At 41.6% G+C, this 15,991-nt stretch overlaps 1 protein-coding gene across 2 annotated transcripts in view; it reads right to left on the reverse strand.

The window, feature by feature from the left end:
- Positions 1 to 384: 384 nt before the first annotated feature.
- LOC138948736 (putative glycerophosphocholine phosphodiesterase GPCPD1 homolog 2) overlaps positions 385 to 15,991 on the reverse strand; it is a 45,979-nt gene continuing 30,372 nt past the window's right edge. For both annotated transcript variants that reach the window (XM_070320341.1, XM_070320340.1), the window contains 5 exons: positions 12,422 to 12,543; positions 11,852 to 11,982; positions 10,804 to 10,939; positions 9,126 to 9,286; positions 385 to 7,296 (listed from right to left, as the gene is read on the reverse strand). In XM_070320341.1, the coding sequence (XP_070176442.1) occupies positions 7,125 to 7,296; positions 9,126 to 9,286; positions 10,804 to 10,939; positions 11,852 to 11,982; positions 12,422 to 12,543 (722 nt within the window). In that variant the 3' untranslated portion in view covers positions 385 to 7,124. The remainder of the gene's footprint in view (positions 7,297 to 9,125; positions 9,287 to 10,803; positions 10,940 to 11,851; positions 11,983 to 12,421; positions 12,544 to 15,991) is intronic.

Genomic DNA, 15,991 nt, shown 5'->3' on the forward strand with positions numbered 1-15,991 from the left:
CACATTCACCCACAACGCAGTGTCACACATACACACATTCACCCACAACGCAGTGTCACACATACACACATTCACCCACAACGCAGTGTCACACATACACACATTCACCCACAACGCAGTGTCACACATACACACATTCACCCACAACGCAGTGTCACACATACACACATTCACCCACAACGCAGTGTCACACATACACACATTCACCCACAACGCAGTGTCACACATACACACATTCACCCACAACGCAGTGTCACACATACACACATTCACCCACAACGCAGTGTCACACATACACACATTCACCCACAACGCAGTGTCACACATACACACATTCACCCACAACGCAGTGTCACACATGATACTCAGAAGCAAATGAAGGAGTATAAATCAATTACTTTATTCCACTGAGGACTGCATGAGGTCAACTGGTTGAAATCATTCCCAGTTAAAACACTGGCAATCCTCAACACACAGACTACAATTACCTGGATATTATGTAAGTTTCAAAGTGAAATAAAACCAAAAAATGCAGTTAATCTGGCCCGCGACGGGCACAATGGCCAAGTGGATAAGATGCTGGCCTCACATGAGGAGGGTTGAGTGTTCCAATCTGGCTGCATCTCGAGGGTTTGTTAAGGGTTGACATTTTTCCAATCTCTGACCTGCTACTGCCTTATCCTCCTTTGTGTGTATAGCCAAGCACAAGACTAAGTGTGCAGGGAAAAGATCCTGTAATCGAAGTCAGAGTTCAGTGGGTTATAGAAAAACAAAAATACCCAGCATGCATCCCCCGAAATCAGCGTATGGCTACACATATGGCGGGGTAGATACGGTCATACACGTCAAGACCCACTTGTGCAAAAAAATTTGAATGTACATGGGAGTTTCAGCACATGAATGCAGAAGAAGAAGAGGAATCTCCCCCGCTGTAAATTTACAGAGTGGTATACACGACTTAACTTGAGCATCTTGCTGAATATCAGTGGAGTTCATGTTACTGGATTGTAAATCTACCAATGTGATAGACAAACACATGCTACATCAAATGCTACATCAAACGCTGTAACGAATCTACACTAGGGTACATGTGCTTTCTGCATGTAACAACAGCACTAACATAAGAGATAAATAATTAATAATAATAATAATGGTGATTTCTATAGCGCTTTCGAACACACAAAGCGCTTTACAAAAGCAATAACAACATCATTACCAGAATGACGCCATTGACGGAATAGAACACAATCATAAACACTTTACAACAAAACCAAAAACAAAACATAAATGTTACAAAAATCCAGAGGCTCTTACAGGAACGCATACCCCTCCGCCCACCCACTGGTACTGGACACTGATACAGCGCCTTAGATGACAAAATCATGGTGCAAGGCTATTATTTATCGTAAAAATATTTGCAGTTCCAGTTCAAGAAAACCCAAAAGGCATCAAGATAAGAATAACACAGGAGTTACTAGTACTCAGTACTAGTAGTGAAAACATTAGCAAAATACATTACAGCAAACAGGCAAGGCCCTAACCTAAAAAAAAACCACTTCATTCCATATCAAGTGACCTTTGCTACACAAAATTTGCAACAGACGTACAGTTTTTTCTAAATGCATATAACAACTGACAGCAGCAAACTTTCAACCTTGTTTTACAAAAATAGACAAGTATCTTGTGAACATGAGAGGCGGTAGCCGGAGAGTGAACACACCCAAACACACACGCAGAGGGTGGAAATATTTTGTAGACATGCATCTTGACCATGCAAATGGAATTTAATCATAGTACATGTACTTGTATCAAACAATTTATCACATGATGGCAAATTACTGTTGAAAGTTCACTTCAACAAACGTTCAGTGCCTCAAAAACATGCATAGAAAAAAATAATGGTGCTACAGTCCTAAAAGTCAAAGTGGGTATGGCATAATGCAGGCCGTTTTTTATTTAATGAATTTTCTACATACAATCTGGCAAAGCAAATGTATGATAACCACTGCTATAACGGGAACACATATGGGACCTCTTCATTCATAAATAAATAACAAGTCGCGTAAGGCGAAAATACAACATTTAGTCAAGTAGCTGTCGAACTCACAGAATGAAACTAAACGCAATGCAACGCACAAGACCGTATACTCGTAACATCGTCAGTCCACCGCTCACGGCAAAGGCAGTGAAATTGACAAGAAGAGCGGGGTAGTAGTTGCGCTGAGAACGATAGCACGCTTTTCTGTACCTCTCTTCGTTTTAACTTTCTGAGCGTGTTTTTAATCCAAACATATCATATCTATATGTTTTTGGAATCAGGAACCGACAAGGAATAAGATGAAAGTGTTTTTAAATTGATTTCGACAATTTAATTTTGATAATAATTTTTATATATTTAATTTTCAGAGCTTGTTTTTAATCCAAATATAACATATTTATATGTTTTTGGAATCAGCAAATGATGGAGAATAAGATGAACGTACATTTGGATCGTTTTATAAAAGAAATATTTTTTTTACAATTTTCAGATTTTTAATGACCAAAGTCATTAATTAATTTTTAAGCCACCACGCTGAAATGCAATACCGAAGTCCGGGCTTCGTCGAACAATACTTGACCAAAATTTCAACCAATTTGGTTGAAAAATGAGGGCGTGACAGTGCCGCCTCAACTTTCACGAAAAGCCGGATATGACGTCATCAAAGACATTTATCAAAAAAATGAAAAAAACGTATGGGGATATCATACCCAGGAACTTTCATGTCAAATTTCATAAAGATCGGTCCAGTAGTTTGGTCTGAATCGCTCTACACGCACGCACACACACACACACACACACACACACACACATACACCACGACCCTCGTCTCGATTCCCCCCTCGATGTTAAAACATTTAGTCATAACTTGACTAAATGTAAAAATGCATAGCAGTACTGCATTGTATGTGTGCAGTTTACATAAGCAGCAAATCTGCCTGAAACATTAGCAACATTAGTTTTCAAATCCCTTAAGCCTGTCCATAACTGGGCTAAGCCAACTACACGAAGCTGGCCGCTCAACGCTTTAGCATTGAGTTTTTGGTAAAATGACTTTGCGAAGATGACTACAGGCTCTTTTAAGGGTCACCTTACCCGAGTGTGAAAATTGCTATCCACTGAGTCAGTGTGGATCCAGTACTTGCTGATCTTTTCAGCGCTTGATGCTGCACAAAATCTGTACCATGATTTCCCCATGACCTACAGTACTGGATTTAAAAAGATTTTTGCAAAAGCAGAATTTAAACAGGTGAAGAAAATTAACATCGGTTGTTAACATCGGCTGTCGCCATGCGGTTGACGCCTTCTAACTGTCTTCTTTCAGTTATATTTGATTTATAAGTAGAATAGTATTAAATATGAAGCAGAGATAAACAGAAACTGTCAAACAACATTGGGAACAGAAAAGTTCTGGCCCACATCTAATTATGCTGTATGCAAATGTGGCACAGCCTGGTTATGTTTCTGTTCAAGAAATGAGCATTGGAATACAATTACTCTTCAAGAAACATAAAGAAAAACAACACCAACTGATACAGTATCAAATAACGCATCGACTTAACAAGGTCTTAAAGATAATCATTCAAAAGTACAATCATTTGTGAGAACATCACCAAAAGCACTCAGAGATGTTCAGCTAATTCTTTCTTTCTTTATTTGGTGTTTAACGTCGTTTTCAACCACCAAGGTTATATCACGACGCCGACGGGGAAAGGGGGGGAGATGGGATAGAGCCACTTGTTAATTGTTTCTTGTTCACAAAAGCACTAATCAAAAAATTGCTCCAGGGGCTTGCAACGAGTACAATATATTACCTTACTGGGAGAATGCAAGTTTCCAGTACAAAGGACTTTAACATTTCTTACATACTGCTTGACTAAAATCTTTACAAACATTGACTATATTCTATACAAGAAACACTTAACAAGGGTAAAAGGAGAAACAGAATCCGTTAGTCGCCTCTTACGACATGCTGGGGAGCATGGGGTAAATTCTTCCCCCTAACCCGCAGGGGGCTCAGCTAATTCAATTTCAACCGCTGGTAATACATGGGGATACAGCACATAGCTGCCAACCTTCTGAAGTCAACATCCAGGAGCCAGGGGGGTCCAGGGGGACCGTGTAGTCTTGAATATGAGCAGGGAGAAGTTGTAAAATTCGGGAGATTCCCGGAAAATCCGGAAGGGTTGGCAGCTATGATAGCAGTACCTTTTTTTAATGACCTCCTAAAATGGGAGAAGATTAGGCCTTTTAACAGCGAGTCTTTGTTTGTTTGCTTAACGCCCAGCCGACCAAGAAGGGCCATATCAGGGCGGTGCTGCTTTGACATATAACGTGCGCCACACACAAGACAGAAGTCGCAGCACAGGCTTCATGTCTCACCCAGTCACATTATTCTGACACCGGACCAACCAGTCCTAGCACTAACCCCATAATGCCAGACGCCAGGCGGAGCAGCCACTAGATTGCCAATTTTAAAGTCTTAGGTATGACCCGGCCGGGGTTCAAACCCACGACCTCCCGATGACGGGGCGGGCGCCTTACCACTTGGCCAACCGTGCCGGTTGATGACCTGCACGTGTAACTTTGATTGGCAGCATAACCCAAACAAGTAACACTTTTAAGACCCCCCCCCCCCCCCCCTTAAGACTTCCTCTGTCTTTTCAGACCTTATTTTTGTCAGATTTTCCTTTCATAGTCTCGGTAAACTTACCTCCATTTTCTTTCAGACTACCTCCTTTTTAAGACCCAATATTCTCAGACTTTCGGAGGTCTTAAAAGTGGAGTTCCAGTGTAACAGTACAAGACATCTAAAAAAACCAAGAAATTCCTCCGAGGTAGGAAAAACACCCCCGTCCTTAGCATTCTCACTGCCACCAACTGAGCAGGCACTGCTAACAAGTGTGGTTATTTCCCATTGACCATTAATATGTCCCTCTATAAGTCCTTGTAGAATCTTAATCCACCAATAACTCCCTAACCATGTGTTTGACTGGTCCCAATTTTTGTAAGGACCGTCTCAGGAATGTATAGAACCTGTTCACCAAGTTTGGTGACGATCGGTCCGTTCATTCTTGAGATCTATATGCGAACACAAACAAACAAACAAACAAACACATCGAGCGAAACCTATACACACCCCTATACCGGGGGTGTAATGAGGTCGATGCTACAACTTACAACAAGCATCACTGAAAGATGGACACCGTTAGACTAGTGAAACAAAGAGAGAGGGAGAGCGCGAGATCAACACTGTTATCACAGCTTCAATACTCGTTTCATAGCCAACCCATAACACTAACACAGCAATTAAAAACATATGGCAGTTAAATGCCTTGTGCTTCCATCAAAACAACTGCAACAATGCAAAATATTTGTTCAAGTAATGTGAATGGTAAATAACCCATACAGGCCAAAATCAACAATTGCCAGAACATCTTCTTCTTTCTTTATTTGGTGTTTAACGTCGTTTTCAACCACGAAGGTTATATCGCGACGGGGGAAGGGGGGAGATGGGATAGAGCCACTTGTCAATTGTTTCTTGTTCACAAAAGCAGCACTAATCAAAAATTTGCTCCAGGGGCTTGCAACGTAGTACAATATATTACCTTACTGGGAGAATGCAAGTTTCCAGTACAAAGGACTTAACATTTCTTACATACTGCTTGACTAAAATCTTGACAAAAAGTGACTATATTCTATACAAGAAACACTTAACAAGGGTAAAAGGAGAAACAGAATCCGTTAGTCACCTCTTACGACATGCTGGGGAGCATCGGGTAAATTCTTTCTCGTCCCAACTAATATGGGACTCCTGCTAACCCGCGGGGAGTTCCCAGCACATGAAACATATGTGCAATGATGCAATAACAATTACTGCACACACACACTAAAGATTTGACACAAACCGCACACTACCCTCTTAGGCACGCATATTATACAGACAAGAATATTCCAAACATTTCAATGTGTAGCTCTGGACAAAATTACCGTAGTCATGCAAAGTTTCAGGCTTTAAACAAATAGTCAAAGTAACATGGTAAAAAGAGTAGGGTATAGTAGTTTGTCAAACATTTTGTTTCTGTTTAGCTCTCTATCTTGAAGAAAATAGGTTATCCTATGTCCAGCAAAAATAGTAAATAACGTTTTGTGGGTGGGTGGGGCAGGAGGAGGAGAAAAAAACAGAGAGAGAGAGAGAGAGAGAGAGAGAGAGAGAGAGAGAGAGAGAGAGAGAGAGAGATATCCCAGATATCACTGAGCAAGTAGCTTTTGGGTGCCTTAATCCCTATAAAATGTGGAACAAGCCACTGCTAACAAGTAATCTTTTCTGCACTTAATGCAACTTCAAACACTTTCAAGGGTCACAACACACTCTGACACCGTTTCCACTTTTCAGCTTACCAACTACAATAAGCCACGAATCTGCATCACATATATTTCTAATTTTTTTCTTTCTGCAAGTGAGCAAGAAGCGATTGCCTATTATAATTATTATGGACCTAATGGCACTACTAATTGAAGATGTTCGGGCTTTTTTTTTTAGGGCTTGTGGAAGACGGTTGTATTCCTTGAAACAGAGACAAGTTGAGCTATAAATAGCTCAATGGGAATTACCCGTGGAGACAAGCCGTTTGCGTCACAGCAAATAATCAGCTTTAAGAACGACATGTTTTCGAAAGAATTGAGTGGACACTTCTAACACGCCTTTTCTTTCGACATGCAGACTGGCCCTCATCATTCAGTCTAGCATCAACCTCGTCATACCCACTGAGCTATAGACAGTGGAACCCCCCTTTTAAGACCCCTCAATTTAAGACCCCTCAATTTAAGACTTCTCCCTTTTTGAGACCTTGATTCTTCAGATCTTCTATTCATAGCGTCGGGTAAGTGTACCCCCATTTTCAGATTCCCTCCTTTTTTAAGACTCAACCTTCTCAGATTTTCGGAGGTCTGGAAAAGGGGGTTCCACAGAATAGCTCGATCAGCTTGCCTCACATTCAAGGAACATAACTCCTCCAGAGCCCTTAAAATCCCTAGAATTTGTCTAGGACTGTCATTCTAGGTGAGTAAATGTCCTTTTTGTCGTTCACACCCCATTGCCATGTCGGAGGGTGGAGGAGGCGGGGTTATCTATACACGTTCCCGACGAGGAGATGAGGTCATCTTCCCGCGCTTTGTGTGTGGCAAGGTCGACGCGCAGGTCCAAGAGACTCGAATTGCTCTCACACATGAAGTTTTCTGGTTTGGGATTGCCGATTCTGCAGTGACAGGCATCAAACAGGGGTGAGAATCAATCCCTTTTCTGTCTGATATACACACAGGCATACATTGCAACTGGTCCACACACACACACACACACACACACACACACACACACACAACACACACACACACATGCATGTACATATACACACACACACAACACACATGCATGTACATACATACACACACACACACACACAAACAAACACACACACACACACACACACACACACAACACACACACACACACATGCATGTACATATACACACACACACACACACACACACACAACACACATGCATGTACATACACACACACACACACCCCCCCACACACACACACACACACACACACACACACACACACACACACACACACATGCATGTACATACACACACACGCACACACACACACACACACACACACACACACACACACACACACACACACACACACACACACAATGCATCAAGGCACACTTTCACACACGTGTTCTGCACATTCAGACACATATGTATATGTGATACAAAAGCTCCTCAGAGCTGAACTGACAAATAGTATGGGATGATCATCACTCTACCTTGGTTTGGACTTTTATATTCTCTTATCATACTGCCTGCACAAAGGCTTATAAATACCGTTAACTACCTTATAAGCGCGCATCCCCACCTGCCCCCGACGTTATGCACCAATTTCGCTCAGAAGGTGGGCGTAAATTAGGTACTGTCCCCCCTTGCAGGATCAAGTCATCATGATAAATAGTGGTATTTGAGCACTTGGTATAAAAATGTCAATATGATACAAGTGTCTACCCTCTACCAATCTTTCTCTGAGACACTCAAGCGTTCCTGTGTGTGCAAGGGCCTTGCAAGAATGGAACCTGAAAACTAAACACACACAAAAATCCTTTTGCGGGATGGTTTAACAACACATGCTCATATCTTGAATGCAAACTGAATGATGGACTCAAGATCTGCTTTGTATAACCGGCATTGCAGCGCAAGTGTCTGGCAGAAATCACAAACTTGCGCAAAATGAAGTGTCATAAATGTGTATTTGCTCAATACTGGGCGCTTACAAGGTAGTTTACGGTACTCAAATTCTGGCTTCAGAGATAGCCTCAGCTCCCATGATAGCGGTTTCTATGTTTTTACGTAAAATTAAGGAAGTTACCTATACAAAATAATGGCAGTGCGCAGAATATGAAGGTAACTACCCATCAAAGTTGATGTCAGCTCCATATTTGCAGTGTCCGTTTCATTGGTTCTGCTCAAATTCTTGCTTTAGGCATAGCAGCAAGCAGCCATAATAGTTTTTGTTCATGTCGTTTACAGAAACTTAAGGTAATTACCTGTCAAAGACAATGGCACCGCAGAGAGTGTGAAGGTAATTACCTATCGAAGACAATGGCACTGCAGAGAGTGTGAAGGTAATTACCTATCGAAGATGATGGCACTGCAGAGAGTTTGAAGGTAATTACCTATCAAAGACAATGGCACTGCAGAGAGTGTAAAGGTAATTACCTATCAAAGATGATGGCACTGCAGAGAATGTGAAGGTAATTACCTATCGAAGGCAATGGCACTGTAGAGAATGTGAAGGTAATTACCTATCGAAGACAATGGCACTGTAGAGAATGTGAAGGTAATTACCTATCGAAGACAATGGCACTGTAGAGAATGTGAAGGTAATTACCTATCAAAGATGATAGCACCGCAGAGAATGTGAAGGTAATTACCTATCGAAGACAATGGCACCGTAGAGAATGTGAAGGTAATTACCCATCAAAGATGATGGCACCGCAGAGAATGTGAAGGTAATTACCTATCGAAGATGATGGCGTCCACTCCATAATTGCGCAGTGTCTGTTTGACGGGTTCTTCGTTGAGGTCTTCCCCCCACACAAAGAGCACCAGTCCCAGGGACTGAATGTGAGGGATCAAGGACAGGTCCTGCAGCAAGCCCTCCGCCTGCAAGTTCACGCCCTGAAACACCATCACTCTACACTTTAACCCACCTTGCTTATTCTGCTGGAACAGGTTCAAATTCAAATGTAACCGAGTGCCGAAACACTACGATCACCTCGGGAGGCGAAGTGCAATCAAACAGGATTGAAAATGTTAGGGCCAATTTCTTAGCCCTATAAAAACTGTTATGCAAACCCGAAGGTTTCCATGAAAATACAGACAATCGGAAACCACCAGACCCCATCACAAACAGAATTCCACAACCCACCGGTGTTGACTTAAAGGCCAACAACTTGGGTCAGTGCAGAGTCTGCTGTGAAAGGAGCGGTAGCCTCCCCTGTCACACAAACAACACAGGTGTCTCATGTCTAAACAGAAAAGAAGTTGCTTATTTTACCGGAATAGAAAACAGAAAAGATGTTGTTAATGCTTTACTGGAATATGTTCAAATTCCATTAATAACACATGGCTAACAGCACAGGAGTACTATGTCTAAAACAGAAAAGAGGTTGCTAAATATCTTACTGGAACAGATTCAAGTTCATGCAACACAGCTGTTTCATGTTTAAACAGAAATGAGGTTGCTTATTTTAATGGAACAGGTTCTAACAACACAAGTGTATTATGTTTAACAGAGATTGCTTATTGTACTGGAACAGGTTCAAATAACTAATACAGGTGTCTCATGTTTGATGTTGTATGTTGTTTGATGTGATATATGTATGATACACCACATTAATTTCTCATTTGAGATAATAAAGTTTTCTATGTATATACCAAGCGAACCCACAAATGTTATGCGCAGTACGCTCAACAACAACAACCTTTATTATGAGGTGTCCTCTCATCAGAGGGACCTTACATTACAGGTAGTGTGAGCTCACCAGGAGTCCCTCCGCCTTGGCAAAGCTGATGCCGTGCTGGAAGGTGGTGCAGCGCCAGTCAACAACAACGACAACCTTTATTATGAGGCGTCCTCTCATCAGAGGGACCTTACATTACAGGTAGTGTGAGCTCACCAGGAGACCCTCGGCCTTGGCAAAACTGATGCCATGCTGGAAGGTGGTACAGTGCCAGTCAACAACAACCTTTATTACGAGGTGTCCTCTCATCAGAGGGACCTTACATTACAGGTAGTGTGAGCTCACCAGGAGTCCCTCAGCCTTGGCAAAGCTGATGCCATGCTGGAAGGTGGTACAGTGCCAGTCAACAACAACCTTTATTACGAGGTGTCCTCTCATCAGAGGGACCTTACATTACAGGTAGTGTGAGCTCACCAGGAATCCCTCAGCCTTGGCAAAGCTGATGCCATGCTGGAAGGTGGTACAGTGCCAGTCAACAACAACCTTTATCATGAGGCATCTTCTCATCAGAGGGACCTTACATTACAGGTAGTGTGAGCTCACCAGGAGTCCCTCAGCCTTGGCAAAGCTGATGCCATGCTGGAAGGTGGTACAGTGCCAGTCAACAACAACCTTTATTATGAGGTGTCCTCTCATCAGAGGGACCTTACATTACAGGTAGTGTGAGCTCACCAGGAGTCCCTCCGCCTTGGCAAAGCTGATGCCGTGCTGGAAGGTGGTGCAGCGCCAATCGCTGTAGGGCGTGTAGCGCTGGGTGGGGCCGTTAGTCAGGAACAGCACCGGGTACTTGTTCTGCTTCAGGTTCACCCTGCATCGCAAAAAACACACTTAAATAAAGCAAACATTTATAATGTAAAATACAGTGGAACCCCCCTTTTAAGACCCCCCAATCTAAGACTCCCTCCTTTTTAAGACCCTGTTTTCTCTGACTTTCTGTTCATAACCTCTGTAAATTAACCTCCATTTTAAGACTTGATTATCTCAGATGTTTGGAGGTATTAAAAGGGGGGTTCCACTGTATGATATAATCTATATATATATATGACTTGTGTGTGTGTGTGTGTGTGTGTGTGTGTGTGTGTGTGTGTGTGTGTGTGTGTGTGTGTGTGTGTGTGTTCGCAATGCACGGCCAAAGTTCTCGATGGATCTGCTTCAAATTTGGTGGGCATATTCAGGTAGACCCCGGACACAACCTGGTCGATGAGAATTTTCAACACGTGCTCTCAGCGCGCAGCGCTGAACCGATTTTGGTTTTTCTGTTCATCTTCCCAGATCCATTCCCAGTAACTCTTCCTTATCTTCTCCAGTGTTTTGCGTTTATCTCCCTTCCTTCGTGTGGCGTCAATCCATATTCCCGTTACTATTTTTAGAACACAACGCTCAATCCATATTCCCGTTACCATTTTTAGAAGGTCACTGTCTCGGCGAAGCCGGGTATTACTCTTCCTTCAATCAATCAATATGAGGCTTATATCGCGCGTATTCCGTGGGTACAGTTCTAAGCGCAGGGATTTTTTTTTTTCCTTATCTTCTATATATATATATATATATATAGGAAATGTGTACATTTTCAAAGCTTTACTTTTAAAAATGTTCCAGGAATTGATAATTTTTATTCTATGATCTGATCTTATACATTGTCATGAATGGTTCTTAACTTCTTTTGAAGAGTGTATATGAATAAAAAGATAAATAACAGGAGAAAAGGAAAGTAGCTTACATGATGCAGGTGTCAGCATGGAAGGTGGAGAAGACGATTTTGCGTTCACCAGCGTGTTTGAGAATGACGTCCAGAATACGATCGATGCACACGTTCAGGTCAAAGTAGTTCTCCATTTCACATTCTCCATTCTAAACACAGCCACAGCAAAAACGGCCACAGTGAATACAATCTCTCGCAAGAAAGGCGACTCAAAGTTCAGGTGTATACGAATAAAGTCTTCTTAGCTCTAACTTGTTGACCTTAACTGACCTCTAAGTTCTGCGGGTATTTGATTGCAATGTTGTTGCTGGGATGTTTACACCGACACTAATAATAATAAAAAAAATAATGAACACTTATTAATCGCCCTTTCTCACCAGAGCTCACGGCGATGTTCAATAGCATACTGCACACACACACACACACACAAACACACTAAAATACAGGTGAATAACCCTACACTGTTTCTATCAGAAAGTATTATGACATCTCACATACACGAATACCACTTATAACTGTTGACCTCGACTGACCTCTAAGTTCTGTGGGTAAACACAAATACCGCTATAACTGTTGACCTTGACTGACCTCTAAGTTCTGCGGGTACTTGATTTCAATGTTGAAGCCTAGGTGCTGGTCCACCCTCTGCAGACAGCGCTGCAAGGTGGGGAACGGCAGCTGGTCCTCCTCCGTGATGTCCTCTGAAACCTCTAGCAGGGGCAACACACAAACACTGCTAGCTGTCAGAATCCGACAGGCAGCACACAGATTGTTGTTCACCCACCATGAAAATACAGGGGAACCCCCCTTTTAACACTATTGTGACTAGCATTGCCACGGCGTTGACGTCCTGCCTGCCCAAGCTTGCCACCAAGAAACTTACCAAAAATCAGTAACTGTAAAGAAATCTGTCTAGCAAGCTTGAATTAAGTCCAATCACCACCAAATTTTTTGTACTAATTAAAAAATGGATGCCCAGTTCAGTCGTGCTATTTATAAGTTTGTCACGCGATTTGTTTTAGCAAAGGGGGGGTGAAAGGGGGATAATTTGTGTTTTTTAACGTTTTTTTGTGTGTGTTTTCTTTTCCACTGCTTTTTTAAAAAGTTATTTTTTAACAGAAAGAATTATAAATAATGTTATAACCAAACAAGGTGTAAAACCTATGAATTCGCTGAAATATTGTTAAAATTCTACACAGAAATAAGGAGACAGTACAAAGAAAAAAACAAGCAAATCCCGCATTCACTCACAGCATCCTGACTCAAATGAAACAAAACTGTGACACTCACCAAATGATGTCAAGGTAATCCATATTGAATATAAGTCACATTTTCACAACAAAGTCCCAACTGTACACCTATGAACATTTCCAAAAGGATTAGGACGCTCCAGCCATCCATTGTTATCAGTGCTGCCACGCCCCCCTTGCAACTACACATTCGAAGATTCATGCAGTACCACCCTAACACGTGTAGTTTGCCGACTCATACCAGCAACACTGAACAGGACTGTTTCTTCCTCAATATCACTGCTATTATCGCTTTCTTGAGGCGAAAACAACACGTCGGAATCATGATCTACAGGGTCCTCAAGATCCAACATCCGGAGAATCTCCTCCCGTGACAAGGCTCGCCTTCGATTCATTTTTTCTCCTCGAAAAAACCACACAAATCAGGCTAATTTTGCATATGGCGGAAGGGCACGCAAAGTGTGTCAAGGGAAACAACTCAATTTACTGCAAGCTTCAAAAACCGGGAAGCAATCACGAGTCGTGTACCCTGTATGGCTGTTACTGAAAAATGCGCGTCCCGTCCATGGGCGTGTCAGCGCTGTTACTGATTTATCAGTGTCCCGTCGCAAAAGTGTTAAGACCTTCAAAAATCTGAGAAAAATTAGGTCTTTAAAAGGAGGGAGTCTTAATATGGGGGTCAATTTACAGATGTTATGAACAGAAAATCTAAAAAATCAAGGTCTTAAAAAGGAGGGAGTCTTAAATTGGGGGGTCTTACAAGGGGAACACCCCCCCCCCCCCCAGTGTTTCAAGTTTTTTTCTATGCATTGGATTTAATGCCCCCCCCCCCCCCCTTTCAAGGTGTTTCCTATGCATGGGACTTAATGCATAATCTAAGAAAAGCTATTTAATGTTATCTTTATAGTTATCATCATTATTAATGAGATCTAGTCTTTAACAACCCCCCGCGGGTTAGGGGGAGTCCCATATTGGTTGGGACGAGAAAGAATTTACCCGATGCTACCCAGCATGTCGTAAGAGGCGACTAACGGTTCTGTTTCTCCTTTTACCCTTGTTAAGTGTTTCTTGTATAGAATATAGTCAATGTTTGTAAAGATTTTAGTCAAGCAGTATGTAAGAAATGTTAAGTCCTTTGTACTGGAAACTAACTTGCATTCTCCCAGTAAGGTCATACATTGTACTACGTTGCAAGCCCCTGGAGCAATTTTTTTATTAGTGGTTTTGTGAACAAGAAACAATTAACAAGTGGCTCTATCCCATCTCCCCCCTTTCCCCTATCCCATCTCCCCCCTTTCCCCGTCGCGATATAACCTTGAATGGTTGAAAACGATGTTAAACACCAAATAAAGAAAGAAAGAAAGAAAGAAAGTCTTTAACAGCCAAAGGCAGGGTGTAGTCTGCAAACGTAGAGCTTGCTTTTTTATGTGCAGAAACAAATCAAGACTTTCGTTTTTCTGGATGTACAAATACTGTGACTTACTCTAATAAACAGAGAGTGTGAAAATCTTGGTGGTCATTAAGTTTGAGAATGGAAATTACCAGTGCTAGAATTGAAATGTGACTAGCTAATATATACAGACCAGATAACCAGTGTTATTTGCAAAATAAATAAATTTAAAAATATGTGCAAGATAAGCAAGTGATGAAGTGGGATATTAACAAACATTTTGTCAATCTGTCAGCCTGAAATTAATAGATCGACACTGAAAACCTCGGTTCAGTCATCACGGAGACTTGTAAGGCTTGACTAACTGAAACCCGAAGAGCAAGACAGGTTTGCTCTGGTCTCAATGGAATCATATGAACAAAAGGACCTATTTGTCTAAACCAATTTTATTTTTAAACATATTCTCAGAGTAAACATATTAACATATATATCCATTTTTTTCAGGAAACAAAAAAAAAACACAATGCAATTCTATATTCGACTGTTATTGCAATTTTAAATTGAATGAAAATGTTCATAAACAACTGACTAATTAATTTGTAAGCTTCCAAGCCGAATTGCAATCCCACAGTCCGGATCGTATCAAAGATTGTTTGATACAAAATTCAAGTTATTTCATTGAAAAATACAGTCACCACAGGACTGAGCCTCAACTTTGATAAAGGGCGGTTATGACGTCATCAATCAGCAATGACATTGAACTTATCACATATTACCTGCAAGAATTCACTTGAGAAGTTTCAGAAACAACTGTCCCGAAAGTTTTCCGGTAACTACTCTACACACATCCTCCCCTAAGTCCATCACGATTCTCAGTCTGCCACAATACATATATACCTAGTCAAATGTTGACTTAATTTGTTAAAATATAAAAAGAAGCCCCCCAAAAATAAAAACATACCAGCTTATTCAAATGAAGATAACCAGATGTCACTATCTTTCAAAATGTACATGTACAGTCAAACCTGTCTATAAGAACAGTTAAAGGAAACACCCAAAAAATGGACGTTAAAGACAGGTGGCATTGAAAAGGTGAATTATACCGAACAACAAAGACCCCTCAGGAATCCATTTGGACGGTCTTAAAAATGTGGGCAGCTGGTAGTTAGCGGGGATATAGCTCAGTTGGTAGCGCGCTGGATTTGTATTCAGTTGGCCGCTGTCAGCGTGAGTTCGATCCCAGGTTCGGCGGAAATTTATTTCAGAGTCAAATTTGTGTGCAGACTCTCTTCGGTGTCCGAACTCCCCCCCGTGTACACTACATTGGGTGTGCACGTTAAAGATCCCACGATTGACAAAAGGGTCTTTCCTGGCAAACATTGCTTAGGCACAGTTAATAATTGTCTACCTATACCCGTGTGACTTGGAATAATAGGCCGTGAAAGGTAAATATGCGCCGAAATGGCTGCAATTACTGGCCGTATAAAATTTCATCTCACACGGCATCACTGCAGAGCG

Source organism: Littorina saxatilis, linkage group LG15, assembly GCF_037325665.1.
Source record: "Littorina saxatilis isolate snail1 linkage group LG15, US_GU_Lsax_2.0, whole genome shotgun sequence".
Taxonomy (NCBI): Eukaryota; Metazoa; Mollusca; class Gastropoda; order Littorinimorpha; family Littorinidae; genus Littorina; species Littorina saxatilis.